Source organism: Macaca mulatta, chromosome 16, assembly GCF_049350105.2.
Source record: "Macaca mulatta isolate MMU2019108-1 chromosome 16, T2T-MMU8v2.0, whole genome shotgun sequence".
Classification (NCBI taxonomy): Eukaryota; Metazoa; Chordata; class Mammalia; order Primates; family Cercopithecidae; genus Macaca; species Macaca mulatta.
This window is the reverse complement of record NC_133421.1, coordinates 5,654,691-5,668,465: the sequence shown is the minus strand read 5'-3', so window position 1 is coordinate 5,668,465 and position 13,775 is coordinate 5,654,691. Positions and strand designations below refer to the sequence as shown.

Here is a 13,775-nt window from a genome sequence, read left to right as displayed (position 1 = left end):
CATTCAGCTGGGACTTTGAAGTGAGCTCTCTTAATTTTCAAAACCACAGTGGGGTATGAGAAATGTTTTACATTTTACGAAGGAGAAAATTTAGGCCGAGAAAGAGTTTTACCCCCTAAGGCTATGTAAGCTAGTAGTGTTGGAGTTTAGCCTTGGCACTGGACTCCAAAGCCTGCTTTTTCCAGTATAACATAACACCACCCGGGCAGGGAAGGGTCTCAGCCAAGATGTGGAGATCCGGAAGTGCATGTGGTGTGTTTTATGTAGGGAAATTTGGTAGAAGTTGTAGGAGAGTTGAAAGAGCTGTGGGTAGAGAGGCAGGCAGAAAACAGAACGTGGGTGTCACATTTCAGACGAAAACTGTGAGCAGCCAGTATGTTTTCGGCAGCGGAGAAACCACTGTAAGTGTCCGAGCTGAGAGAACAAGGCCAGAGCTGAGCCAGGGCCTCCCCATCTGGTCTGCTCCTCAGAGCCGGCTGTCGCTGGTCCCTCCCGTCAGTCCCCGACGCGTGCCGTGGAACTGGCCGCCAGGGCACCTGAGCAGCCTTGCTGCCTTGGTGTAACTGTTTCTGAAGAGTACTTTTTAGAGAAGGCTTGTGACTTGATTGTGTTTGAGCTGAGGCAGCGTTTGAAGGAGGCGCCTTGAGAGTGAGACACACAGGTGTGGGGCGGGCTCACCGGGGACTAGACCGTGGGGAGGCTGTGGAAGTGAGTGTGAACTGAGGAATGAGGAGAGGTGGATCTGACGATGCCGGGAACAGACTGGATGTGGGAGAAGCAGCCAGGGAGGCGGAGCTGGGTCCCAAAGTCGTAGGGAATCAGCCTCGTGTTCATCAGTCTTTATGCCTCTGTAGGGCGGAAGGACATCTACGGTCCCTGACCAAGGTTCCTGCCTTCCTAGGGCCCGGCATGACAGATGATAGGAGCGCCCAGAAACACTAGAAACAGCGGGTTTTCCAGTGTCCACGTGCTCCTTTCTCTTTGAATTGATGCTGCATCCTGTTTGAACCTGTTCATACTGAAACCCCTTCCCTACCTCTCTCCTCCCAGTTAACCAGCTGTGGGGCCAGTGATGATCCCTAACATAGCACCAGGGCCCATGAATATGCGTCTGTGAGACGCCCTGTATTGACAGTCCCATATCCACTCATATGTCTTACCGATCAGTGGTGAGACTGGGCGCCCAGAGTTCTGAGGAGGCTGGGATTTAGAAGTCAGGGTCCTAACCGAGCAGCTAACCAGCGCCTAGATTTTCCCAGAGGCAGTGCCCGTGCACGCGGAGGAACCAGGGGTGGCCTTTCACCTCAGGAGCGGCAAATTGGGTTCTGACTACAGACTACAGGTATTTTCTGTTTACAGCAACTGTTTTTTAAACTTTTTCGGAAAGAGGATGATGAACTTCAAATACTAAATGAATAGGGCATCATGTAAAGGTCCCACCTGCTGTTTCGATTCTGTAATTCTTTGTGTCCCTTTTTTTCTTTTTTTTGTTTTTTGAGACATGGTCTTGCTCTGTTGCCCAGGCTGGAGTGCGGTGACCTGATCATAGCTCACTGCAGCCTTGACTTGCCAGGCTCAATCAATCCTCCCATCTCATCCTCCCGAGTAGCTGCAATTACAGGTGCACACCATTATTGTGCCCAGCTAATTTTTAAATTTTTTGTAGAGACGAGGTTTTACCATGTTACCTAGGTTGGTCTTGAACTTCTGGGCTCAAGCAGTCTGCCCGCCTCAGTCTCCCAAAATGCTGAGACTACAGGCCTGAGCCATTGCACCCGGCCTGTGTTCTTTCTTTGAAAAAACAGGCTGGACGCAGTGGCTTATGCCTGTAATCTCAGGACTTTGGGAGGCCAAGTTGAGAGGATCACTTGAGGCCAAGAGTTTGACACCAGTCTGGGCAACATAGCAAGACCTCCTCTCTACAGAATTTTTTTTTTTTTTTTTTTTTTTTTTACCAGGTATAGGGTCACATGCCTGTGGTCCTAGCTACTCAGGAGGCTTGAGGTGGGACGATCATCTAAGCTCAGGCGTTCAAGGCTGCAGTGAGCTATGATGGTACCACTGCACGCCAGCCTGGGTGACAGAGCAAGTTGCTGTCTCAAGAAATAATAAACAGAAAACAGTAGTGAAATAGTGCATACTCACTGTGGAAAAACTCCAAGCATGGAAGGAGATGAAACAGAGCGTGTCTCCCTTTGACCCCAGCTCTTCCGAGTGTGGCGTTTATGCTCTGAAACACCTTGCAAGTGCCCGTGTGCGTGCACCCTTGTGTGTACACAGAGCTCTGCCTTCCCCAGATGGAATCGTACTGTCTTCTAAATTGCGAGGCTTTTTAAACATACTTGTTATCAACATCTTTCCATGTTAATCGATAAATATTTATCATCTTACTCTATTGTTTGTATCTATTACAATTTTTACAACCAAACCCCTTTGCCATCAGGCTTTCCTGTTACAAGCAGTAGACACCCTTACATAGCACAGTGAACATCACTGCAGTCTTACACAGTTTTGTATATGAAAGCCTTAGAAGTGGAGTTTCTGTGTTCCAAGGAATGGCTGGTTAACATTTTGATAGGTAATTGCCAAGTTGCCCTTGGCACAGGTTTTGCGGTTTCTGCTTCAGCAGGGGTATGTGTGAAGCCCTTATGCTCCCAGCTCTGTCAGCAGGGCAGGCCATCAGCCTCTGTGGGTGTCAGAAGACAAGCAGACTTGGCCCCCACAAGGGGGATCTTGATTGTGGCAGAGAGACTGACTGTTCATGTAATGAACTTCAACAGCTTCTTGCAGGAGCCAAAGTGAATGAATTAACCAAGCATCGCCAGACTGCCCTTCATCTTGCTGCCCAGCAGGACCTGCCCACCATCTGCTCAGTCCTCCTGGAGAATGGCGTGGACTTTGCTGCCGTGGATGAGAATGGAAACAATGGTAACTCCCAGTCATTCCTTAGTGGCTTGAACTATCCCTCCATTCTAGGGGTGGGTGCAGTGCACCCTTGGGTCTGCTCCCCCGGGAAGCTTGGCTTCTACAGGAGAAAGCTGTGACAGGAAGTGCTCTGGGTAGGGCGTCCAGCCTGCGACTGCCCAGGCCTTGGGCAGCCTCCCCGTCTGAGCCCTGGAAGCCTGCACTGCCTCCTTGGGAAACTATTAAATCTCACCTTTGGGTAACTGCTGAAGCAGAAAGCACAGCACAGAGCAGGCGTGAGGTTGCATTTGTGACACATCCTTGAGGGTGGTGAAGACCAGAAAGGGTGGCTGTGTGTGGCCGGTCGCTGCTGTGGCCAGGTCCTGTTTACGGAGAGGTCTGTGCGGTGAGGGGAGTGGTGAGTTTTCTGTGTGTGCTTCTGGGCCTGCACAGTAAGAGGATTTACTTCCCAGCTCTCCATCTTGCTGTCATGCACGGCCGGCTCAACAACATCCGGGTTCTCCTGACAGAGTGCACAGTGGACGCCGAAGCCTTTAATCTCAGGTGAGTGTGCTGGGCCCGCACAGGCCCCACGGCGCCTGGCCTGCTGCTCAGAGCTGCTGGTTGCTGGTGCCTCCCGTCAGCCCCGGGGAGGGGCTGCAAAACTGGCCACTAGGGCCCCTCACCAGCTTCGGGTACTTTATTTTGGTACTTTTGGTACTGCTATTTTGTTTTAATAAAAAATGCTTCTTAAAAAAACTTTTGGCCGGGCGCAGTGACTCACACCTGTAATCCCAGCACTTTGGGAGGCCAAGGCGGGCAGATCACGAGGTCAGGAGATCGAGACCATCCTGGCTAACACGGTGAAACCCTGTCTCTACCGAAAGTACAAAAACTAGCTGGGCGTGGTGGCGGCGCCTGTAGTCCCAGCTACTCGGGAGGCTGAGGCAGGAGAATGGCGTGAACCTGGGAGGCGGAGCTTGCAGTGAGCTGAAATCCGGCCACTGCACTCCAGCCTGGGCGACAAAACGAGACTCTGTCTCAAAAAAAAAAAAAATTTTGTTACGCATGCACTTAGGTTATAGTAAAATACAAAATAAGAAAAAGAAAAACTTTGTAGAACCTCCTTTTCCTTACCTGTTTTTCAGGCGTCACAAAACCAGGGCGTCACACATAGGCCTGCTTCCTCATCTGATGGTGGGAAGAATAACCCTCATCTTATTGTATGCTTTTCAGAGTTAAATTTAAGGAACCCAGTAAACCCAGCATGTCTTTTAGATGTATCCATCGTCACAGAGTTCAGAAAATTCTGTTTATTTTGTGTGTGATGGCCATGGCAGATACGTTCGTAACTTCTCCAACTTGTTGTATCAGAGGCCAGTCACCACTGCACATTTTGGGACAATACGGCAAGGAGAACGCGGCGGCCATCTTTGATCTCTTCTTAGAATGCATGCCGGAGTACCCTCTGGACAAGCCGGACGCAGATGGCAGCACGGGTACGTAGCAAGGCCGCGCCCCGCTTCCGGGAAAAGCAAGAGCCCAGGCACACGTCGTTATCTGAGAGCATTCAGCTCGCAGAACAGTTCTGTTGGGCCCTCTGAGTGTGAGTTACAGAGCCCTGTTGTGGAGTCTGGGGTGTCTGGTTTTAGACACCGTCACGTCTCACGGAGTCTGGGGTGTCTGGTTTTAGTCACTGTCACATCTCGGAGTTTGGGGATCTGATTTTAGACACCGTCACATCTCACGGAGTCTGGGGTGTCTGATTTTAATCACTGTCACGTCTCACAGAGTCTGGGGTGTCTGGTTTTAGTCACTGTCACATCTCAGAGTCTGGGGATCTGATTTTAGACACCGTCACATCTCAAGTGCATCGAGCGCTCTGAAACCATCCATACCCTTCTCTAAACAGGCCTGCCCACCTGTTTTTGTTTCCCTCATTTGCCTTTTGTCCAGTCAAATAGGGCCCTACCCAAGCTCCCAAATTCCAGCAGAGAAAGAAAGTATGAGCATCTCACAGGATCTTCAAAAGGAAGAGATGCGCTCGAGTGTGTGTTGGCATGCTTTGAGAAAGTGGCAGACTGCCCAGAAACACGGGGCGCCTTCTTATGCCGAGGCTCCAGGCCTCTCCCGGCTGCTCTGGGTCCCCGTGGTCACTGGTCAGCCGTGTGTCCTAGCTTTTCTGATGATTCCTGCGTTCGTTTTCTTGCCGAGGACTCGCGGCAGCCCCATGAGGGAAGCAGTGCACATAGGTGTATCCCCGTTTTTCGGGTAAGGAAAAGTAACCCCATGAAACAAAACCAGATCTCTCATCCCAGCCCAGAGCCCTCCGCGCAGCTGTGTGGCTGCTGCATTCCCATTCGCTCACCCGTTCTAGAGAGAGCGCCTCTGTGGTCTTGGCAGAAATGGAGTCACCATGGGGTTGTCTGAACCTTAACATGGGACCGCATCCTTTCTCACCGTTTTCTCTTGGTCTTGAGAGGAGTTGGTGGCCTTGCTACGTGAGCATTGTTGTTTAAGCTTCAGAGGAGTCAGCCCCTGGGGGTGGAGTGAGCAGCACATACTCAGCACACCTTGCCCGGGAGCAGGTAAACAGGAACAGGCAGCAGGGAGGGGCTCCGTGTCTAGGCCCCCGGTTTACAGAGACCTGGGTGCAGATGCCTAGCCCTGTCCTAGCCCTGTCGCATTCTAGCAGGGTGACTGGGCGCATCCTCCCTCATAGGCCTGCTTCCTCATTTGATAGTGGGAAAAATAACCCCCATGTTATTGTACGATTTTCAGAGTTGAACTTAAGGAACCCAGTAAACCTAGCGTCTGGGAAAGGGCAGCAAAGGGGAGCCGCGGTGAGCTGTAATTGTTTGTAGGGAAGGCCAGCAGGTTGGCCTGGCCAGAGTGTGGGTTCCCACTGGCTCCACGGGGTGGAAGAACTTTCTGGAACATGGTCCTAATACTGATTTTTCTTCTCCATGTGTACACAACTCATAGGTTTAGATTTAGTTACATTCGGTGAAAAGAGCTTTGATCTTTGTGGAGAAACCAGTGTTTCATGCCAGAGGAAGGCACCTGAGACCACAGCAATGACTCCCTCCATGGTGAACCCCTCACCACCTGTGCGACCTTAGCTCTCTTGCAGCCAAAGCTCCACGCGGGAAAGACTGCGTCTCGGAAACCGCAGCTGCTCTAGAATTCTTTGGCTCGTGGCCACATCCTTTATTGGAAGATGCTACAGGTTGTCCACAGAGGTCTCTCCAGAGCCTCGGGGCCCCCGTGTGTCTGTGGGGACTTCGTGAACAGACGTCCTGCCAGCAGTCTGTTCTGCCCTTGGCTGTCTTCCGCCCTCCACGTGTGGGTGCCAGGCTGGGCCGGGTGGGAAGGAGCCCTGTGTGTGCTTTTGTTTTCCAGTGCTGCTCTTGGCATACATGAAAGGGAATGCCAACTTGTGCCGCGCCATCGTCCGGTCGGGGGCTCGCCTCGGGGTGAATAACAACCAGGGAGTCAACATTTTCAACTACCAGGTCGCCACCAAGCAGCTTCTGTTTAGACTTCTAGGTGAGTGGCCTGCTTTCTGCTCTTACAGTGCGAGCAGCATCTCAGTGTTACCATCGCGATGTATTGTACTGGCGATCTTTCAATCTCATGGTGCCTTATGATCGGAACTGCTCGTCTCCAGGCAGTAGCTGCGACTGGCTCTCTGAATAAGTGAAGGACTTTTGAGCAGTGTTGGGAAGGTCGCTGTGAACAGTCTTTTCACAGCACTCTGCCTTGTTCATTTCCCACGTCCCACAACCTTCTGGAAATGCCCCAGCAGGCCCCCCTCCCTGTGTCTCCTGGCCACTTATCTGCACACCTGTCCTCTTGAGACTGATCCAGATCCTCTAGAACCTTCAGAATGGCCCACGACTCCAGCCCCTGTCAGCTCTCCCTCCCCTGCGTCCCTTTTGTGGAAAGGAGTGCTTCCCTCTTGATTTCATATTTGTGAATCTTTTCTGTTCCCTGCCGAGGTGACAGAATCAGAACGCCTCGAGTGCCTGTGCTGTGTCATCACCCACAGTGGGGACAGACAGACAGGAAAACAAGCTCAGACCCCTGGTAGCCATGTGATGGCGATGCACAGGACCCGCCCGGGGGCACAGCTGGTCTGTGGCAGAGCCAGGTCGAAGGGCAGCGTTTGTGACACCTGGTCCACTGCAACTTCCCTCTGCCATGCACTTAGCCTTTTAAAAGCTCAGCACTGGTGCCCATCACAGGGCCGGCGACACACCCACATCCCAGTACTCAGAAGGGACTGACGGATTCACATGCTGCTCCCTCCCCGTGAGCTCAGTGGACCTCTCTGTATAGAGCGGTCAGTGCCTGGCATAGAGTGAGAGTTCAGCCAGTAAATCCAAGTGATGGTCGTTCCTGTCTGCACTGGTAACTCCTAACCTGGATGTGAATACTTGGTTCTTTCTCGTAGGTTGCTCTGCCCGTGGCCCCACCGCAGACTCAGGCACTCTCTCCAGAAGCCTGGAAATCACCTGTGTCTTCTGCCTGCTCCCTCTCACATCCCACACTTGTGTTCAGTCACTGAGTCTTACAGATTCTGCCTCCTCAATTTCTCTTGTCTTAGTCCCATCCTCTGTCCCCCTGGTCAGTTTTTCTAGCTGTGTGGTCTCTGTTCCCTGCCTCCCGTGCCTTCCGTCCCAGTCATCCCCGACTGCGTGTTTCCCCCACAGACGTCACCGCTGGTCCACCTCGTTGACCACTGTTTCCTTCTCCCCACGTCTCCCGGGCAAGGGCTGATCCTCCAGTCTCCTCTGGGAAGCTGGCCCTGAGCCACTTAGAACCTGTTGCTCCTTCGTCACCTATGTCATGTGGCAGTGGGTGGCCGCACTTCCTGGTCTGTTTCCTTGCTCCCTCTAAGCCCTGGGGCTTGCCTGGCGCAGTTGCTGTTTGACGGGACTAGTCCTCTCCCTTTTGTGTTACAGATATGCTGTCCAAGGAGCCTCCATGGTGCGACGGCTCCTATTGCTATGAGTGCACTGCCAAGTTTGGAGTCACAACTCGCAAACATCACTGGTAAGACCCCAGCGTCACCGTCACAGCAGTGAGGGGACTTCGCTGACGCCATTGCTTCCCCCCTTCTCCAGGATAGGCCGTGAACTTGCCCGGGTCCTGCACATTCACGGGCAAAACTTGACCAAATGGGCCGGGCGTGGTGGCTCACGCCTGTAATCCCAGCACTTTGGGAGGCCGAGGTGGGCGGATCACAAGGTCAGGAGATCGAGACCATGGTGAAACCCCGTCTCTACTAAAAATAGAAAAAATTAGCCGGGCGCAGGGGCGGGCGCCTGTAGTCCCAGCTACTCGGGAGGCTGAGGCAGGAGAATGGCGTGAACCCGGGAGGCGGAGCTTGCAGTGAGCCGAGATTGCGCCACTGCACTCCAGCCTGGGCGACAGAGCGAGACTCCGTCTCAAAAAAAAAAAAAAAAAAAAAAACTTGACCAAATGGAGGGATGAGATGAGCACACCCAAGGATCTTACGGAGGAAGAGAGATGTAGGGAAGGCAGGGAGCCTGCAGACTGGTGGCGTTCCTGCTGGAAGCTGACGGTGCACAGTTCCCAGGCAGCCTGCCTGTCCTCCCTGACTTGCTGCCTGCAGCAAAGCTGAGATGAGCTACTGCCCTCATGATGTGCCTCAGTATGGGGCGCTTTGCCGAGAACTAAGGAGCTGTTCCCATTAAGATGAGATAGATAGGCCAGGTGTGGTGGCTCATGCCTGTAATCCCGGCACTTTGGGAGGCAGAGGTGGGCGGATCACTCGAGGGCAGGAGTTTGAGACCAGCCTGGCCAACATGGCAAAACCCCATCTCTACTAAAAATACAAAAATTAGCTGGGGGTTGTGGCGGGCACCTGTAATCCCAGCTGCTTGGGAGGCTGAGGCAAGAGGTTGCAGTGAGCCGAGATCATGCCACTGCACTGCAGCATGGGCGACAGAGCGAGACATCATCTCAAAAAAGAAAAAAAGAGAAAAAAAAGATAGTGCTGAGCTGCTCTCTTTTTGTTTTTGAGACAGTCTTGCTCTGTTACCCAGGTTGGAGTACAGTGACATGAGCTCGGCTCACTGCAATCTCCACTTCCCGAGTTCAAGCAATTCTCATTCCTCAGCCCCGAGTAGCTGGGATTCAGGCATGCGCCACCACGCCCGGCTAATTTTTGTATTTTTAGTAGAGACGGGGTTTCACCATGTTGGCCAGGCTGATCTTGAAACTCCTGCCCTCGAGTGATGCGCCTGCCTCAGCCTCCCAAAGTGCTGGGATGACAGGCGTGAGCCACCACGCCCGGCCCGAGCTGCTCTTGATCTTTAAAAAAAAAAAAAAAGCCGCCTTCAGTATTGCTTTAACATAATGATTGACTAGAGTTTTGTTTTCATAGACTAAAAATTCTACATGAATTATGGTAACCTGGCTGGCAGTCGGCAGAGTTGCCAGAGTAGCATCACGGGCGCCTTGTCCGCCAGGCCCTGCTGCGGTTGTCCTCACTTGCCAGGAAGCAGAGTCTGTCGTCAGTGCTCCTCTCATACTTCCTTTCTTTGCTTCCACAGTCGTCACTGCGGACGTCTTCTTTGCCATAAATGCTCGACCAAGGAGATTCCTATTATAAAGTTCGATCTGAACAGGCCTGTACGAGTTTGCAACATTTGTTTTGATGTACTGACTCTGGGTGGGGTCTCTTAGTGAGCCCCCCGGAGGGCCCAGGCCACATCCTTGGTCACCTCCCCAGCAGCTGCTCTGCTCACCAGCCTGACCCCACCCAGAGCAGGAGCTGGCGCGTGTCTTCCTGCGGCAATAGACTGGAACGATTAAGGACCATGGTGTGATAGATCCCATTTCAAATGATTCCATATGATTGTCTGTGTGTGTGTCAGACTGTGATCGATTTCACTCGATGTCTCACTAATCGGACCAGGTCATTTGGCCTAAGTGGTAAATGTGAGTAGGAATTAGACCCCTCCCCATTCTGCTAGCAACATACAAGGACACTTGGAAACCAGTTTTCCCTTCCAGTAGCTTGGTGTCCGTCCCAGAGCATTCATGAAGTCTTCCCGCTGGGCTGACTGATGGGGCGGAGCCTCACGGTGTAGGAAGCTGGCTAATGAGCTGGCTTTACTCTAGGGCAAGTGGCTGTGGACTTTTCTGTACAGTGTTTTCATAAAGATAATAGGATCCTCTTGCCCTGAAGTCTTTTTTTCTTTTTAAGCTAAGCTGTATTTTTAGTGAGCTACCCCTTTTAAAAAGGTGAAATCTTTATTCTTAACAGGGTTCAAAGATGAGAGCTGAAAACTCGTGGCCTTAACAACTGAAAGCTTTACAGTGTTCACGCTACTGAGGTGTCAGGAGTGCAGCGGGGCCGCCTGGCGCCTCGTAGCAGCCGTCTCTTTCTCTCGTCTTGCTGCGTCCTGTCTGTGGAGTCCTCAGTCACTCTGCCGCTGGAGAGTGCTGGAGGAAATGCACTTTTATTGTGCTGCACTTTTTATAGAGCTGCATTATTGGTGATTCCAATTTAAAAATCCATATTCAGAAATACCCTCACGCATTCTTGCATCAGTGATTCTAATGCTCAGCGGTGACTGGGCCTCCGCTCACACGGTCTCCCAGGAGAAACTCTACAGAGCATCTTTTAAAGCAAGAGATTCACACAGGCCAAGTGATGAGAGGTGGAGTCACTAAGGCTTCAGCCCCAAGGGCATTTCCAGCCTCAGGCCGGCAGGTCCTATGTCCTTGACACAAACGCTTCTTGCCGAAATCCTCCCTAGTGATGCTGCGAGTGCTGTTGGTCCCAGTTCTGTGTAGCTTGCCCTGCCCCACGAAGGGCCACCAGCCGAGGGCCCTGGCTACCTGTGCACCACCTTATTTTGGAAGTCTCTGGCTTGTGTGCTGGATGAGGCCGCCAGAACTTGTTGGGCCGGCGTCGCTGCTAGTACATATATGAACCATGAGGTGTTAAACTTTTCTTTTGAAGGTTTGGCCAGTTTCTAAAAAATGCACATTTAAAGAGAAGCATCTACCACTGCTTTAAAACAAAACAACTCTGAGATGAACAATATGTGTTATACTCAGAGATTAGCAATCTCAATCATACATACTGATTCTTTCAGACATTTAATAACCACTACATTTTTTTTTGCATTAATGAAGTTTGAATATATGTGTAAAGGGACTAAATATTTTTGCAACAGCCTATTTTTTGTTCATTCTTTTCTGGATAGTGTGTCCTCTGTGTTGCGGTAGATTTATACATTCTGTTGCCTAAATATGTGTGTAAAATGAACTGATAAACTGGAGTACTACTTTAAAAAAAAAGCTTCTGTGATTTATAAGATATATATGCTTTCTATGTTAATATAAGCTTGTGCACAATGTTTAAAAGAAAACAATTAATTAGAAGCATTCCCGTCTCCCAGTCTGACATGTTTCATACAGAATTTTCAATAGAAAAGCTCTGCTAGTCTTGGCAGACATTTGGCCATGTGAGGCATGTGGTCAGTTTCCATTTTCTGTTACCTGAAAAGGGCCATAAGGAAGCAGGCAGGGCTTAGGTAGCTTGGTTACCTGAGTTAGAAAGAGAATCATGGTTCGGGTATGAATTGAAGTGGTTGGCACATGGATACCTGTTCTTGAAAAAGAATGTGGGAGATGAGTCAAGGGTGAAGCCGATTGTTCTACCCATGCCCTGCCACACCAATCTCAATAACAGTCTCGCCTGTCATTGCACTTAGAATCTGAAGATCATGTTTAAAATATGTTGATTCGAGCTTCTGTTTCTTAGCCTGAGTCCCAGGACAGCAGTGGTACTGACCAGCTATGGACTGGGAGAACATTGAGCCCTGCTCTCCATTGGCTGCAGGGTGCATTCATGTGGATACAGGAAAAGCCTCTTTCCACAGACTTAGGAGGTCCCCCGACCACGCAGGCTGCACTCAGCTGGGCTGCACTCAGCAGGCTCCTTGAGTGGGAACCATCCCAGTGGACTCCAACATGCACTGCCCTGGCTGGGACTAGGCATGCTTCCAGCCCTTCCCGTGCTCTCCCTGCTGTCAACACTTGAGTACAAAACTGCCTAGCTGTGGGTAAGTTTTCATCAGTCGCTTAAGTACTAGTAGCAAAAACTGAAATTCATTCAGAAAGTTGCCACTTCTGAATGAGTAGAGCAGGAAAAATAAACTTTACTGAAACATAATTTGCTGCAACAGTCAACGTTGTTATGCTGAATTTGCTCTGAGCTGCCCTTTGCTCATCGCCAGATTTATTATTCAGTGTATTCTTAACAGTTTTGTTGTCGTTGTTTTTAAAACAAAGGTACGGACCACGTGCTATATATAAATCGAATGGCTTAAACTAATTTGCTGTGATCCTCTAACACCGAAATTTCCCGTAAACTTAAGTGCCTACACTTAGGACTTTTGACTTTCAGTCATCTTTTTCGTGGTGTCTCACTAACATGTTAGAACATGTTCTATTTGGAGTTTTGGGCCTGTGCACTGTCAACCCCAATTACCGATTTAGTTGAGGCTGGATTCGACTGCTCAGTTCACCTGCCACGTTCTCTCCAAGGAGTGGGGTCTACGTGACCTTCAGTCCTCTACCTCAGAGCCCCGAGTCATTTCTGACAACCCCGTTCTGTGTCCTCACTCTTGTCCCTGAACGGGTCCCTGTGTGGATCTGTGTGTGTGTGTGGTTTCTCCGCTCCCCCCCTCGTGTCCCACACCTGCCATAATGAACCGTTTCTGCACTGATCTTGTCCATGGGTATGGAGTGGAGGGAAGGTCTTGGGAAAGGGGAGAGCCTTGACTTCCATCTAGGTTTCTTTTATCTGGAGAAAAAGAACATTTTTTAACTATGTAATGCTTAGCCCTGAAAGGCAAGCTAACTTCCCAGGTGACAGTAGCAGCAACAAGTAAGGGTAATGCTTCCATGACAGACACTTGCTTCCCTTGGGACAAGTCCCAGAAGAACTATCTGAAGCACCAAAGCTCCCCAGCCCAGCCTGGTGGCAGAGGACGGAGGCGGCACCAACTTGCCAAAGGGAATTGGGAGCTACCTTCTCACTCTGGAAGTAATTTAGTGAAGAGCTGACTGACAAGATAAAAACCCTGAAATTCCCAGAAGTTACAGATGCCTTAAAGACTTTCTTTGGAAGATCATTGCCTGTACAATTCCTTTTTTGTGTGGCATAAATAATATATTAACCTGTTACAACTGACAACATTGGTTTCCTGCAGCTAGGGAGTCTTGAGTTGAGACTGCTGGCCTTGATGACTTGCCCTTTTTGGCAGACGTGCGGAGGTGGCTGTTACAACATCGCTGCGTGAGCCCAGAGGAGGGGCAGTAGCTGGGCAGAAACTGAGGCACACATGTGGGTTGGTCCCCTGGCTTCCAACCCATTCGGGGCGGTGCTCAGTGTGGGGTGATGGGATCATAGAGGACCATGGCGCTTATCAGAATTGTTTCTTTGGAGTCTGTGTAATGGAATGTATTTTTCAAATACTGATATTTGCATTTTCTGTAACAATTCCTTATAATAAAATGAAGTAAAATTGTGCATTTAAAGTGGAAACTTTAATAAGACATTTGTAGTTACTTCCAATGCAGAAATACCAATAAGCATTAAAAACAAATTTTAGAAAACTCCTGACATGTGAATAAATTTCTTGACCAGCTGTCCTCCAGGAAAGTTTGAATTCCAACAACATTTTTCAGGAACATGCTGTTGACAGCAGTAAAAGTAGCTATTTTATGTATTTATTTTTAATTTTTAAAAATTTCAGTAGGTTTTTGGGGTTCAGGTGGTATTTGGTTACATGAAGGTCTTTAGTGGTGATTTCTGGGAT

At 50.1% G+C, this 13,775-nt stretch overlaps 1 protein-coding gene and 1 long non-coding RNA gene across 19 annotated transcripts in view; one reads left to right on the top strand and one right to left on the bottom strand.

Moving 5' to 3' along the window:
• ANKFY1 (ankyrin repeat and FYVE domain containing 1) overlaps positions 1 to 13,572 on the top strand; it is a 103,932-nt gene extending 90,360 nt beyond the window's left edge. For 3 of the 18 annotated variants that reach the window (XM_077969865.1, XM_077969863.1, XM_077969870.1), the window contains 7 exons: positions 2,781 to 2,928; positions 3,378 to 3,468; positions 4,279 to 4,403; positions 6,307 to 6,453; positions 7,872 to 7,962; positions 9,489 to 9,567; positions 11,714 to 13,572. In XM_077969865.1, coding sequence (XP_077825991.1) covers positions 2,781 to 2,928; positions 3,378 to 3,468; positions 4,279 to 4,403; positions 6,307 to 6,453; positions 7,872 to 7,962; positions 9,489 to 9,567; positions 11,714 to 11,992 — 960 coding nt within the window. In that variant the 3' untranslated portion in view covers positions 11,993 to 13,572. Of the gene's footprint in view, positions 1 to 2,780; positions 2,929 to 3,377; positions 3,469 to 4,278; positions 4,404 to 6,306; positions 6,454 to 7,871; positions 7,963 to 9,319; positions 9,569 to 10,204 lie in introns of those variants that run through there. The other 15 variants (XM_077969866.1, XM_077969864.1, XR_013405927.1 and 12 more) reach the window with 9 other exon arrangements.
• On the bottom strand, positions 2,357 to 5,478 carry LOC144335266 (uncharacterized). Its single transcript, XR_013405995.1, has 2 exons — positions 4,042 to 5,478; positions 2,357 to 3,940 (listed from the first exon to the last, which is right to left on the bottom strand). It is a non-coding gene; the product is annotated as an uncharacterized LOC144335266 (long non-coding RNA).
• Positions 13,573 to 13,775: the final 203 nt, after the last annotated feature.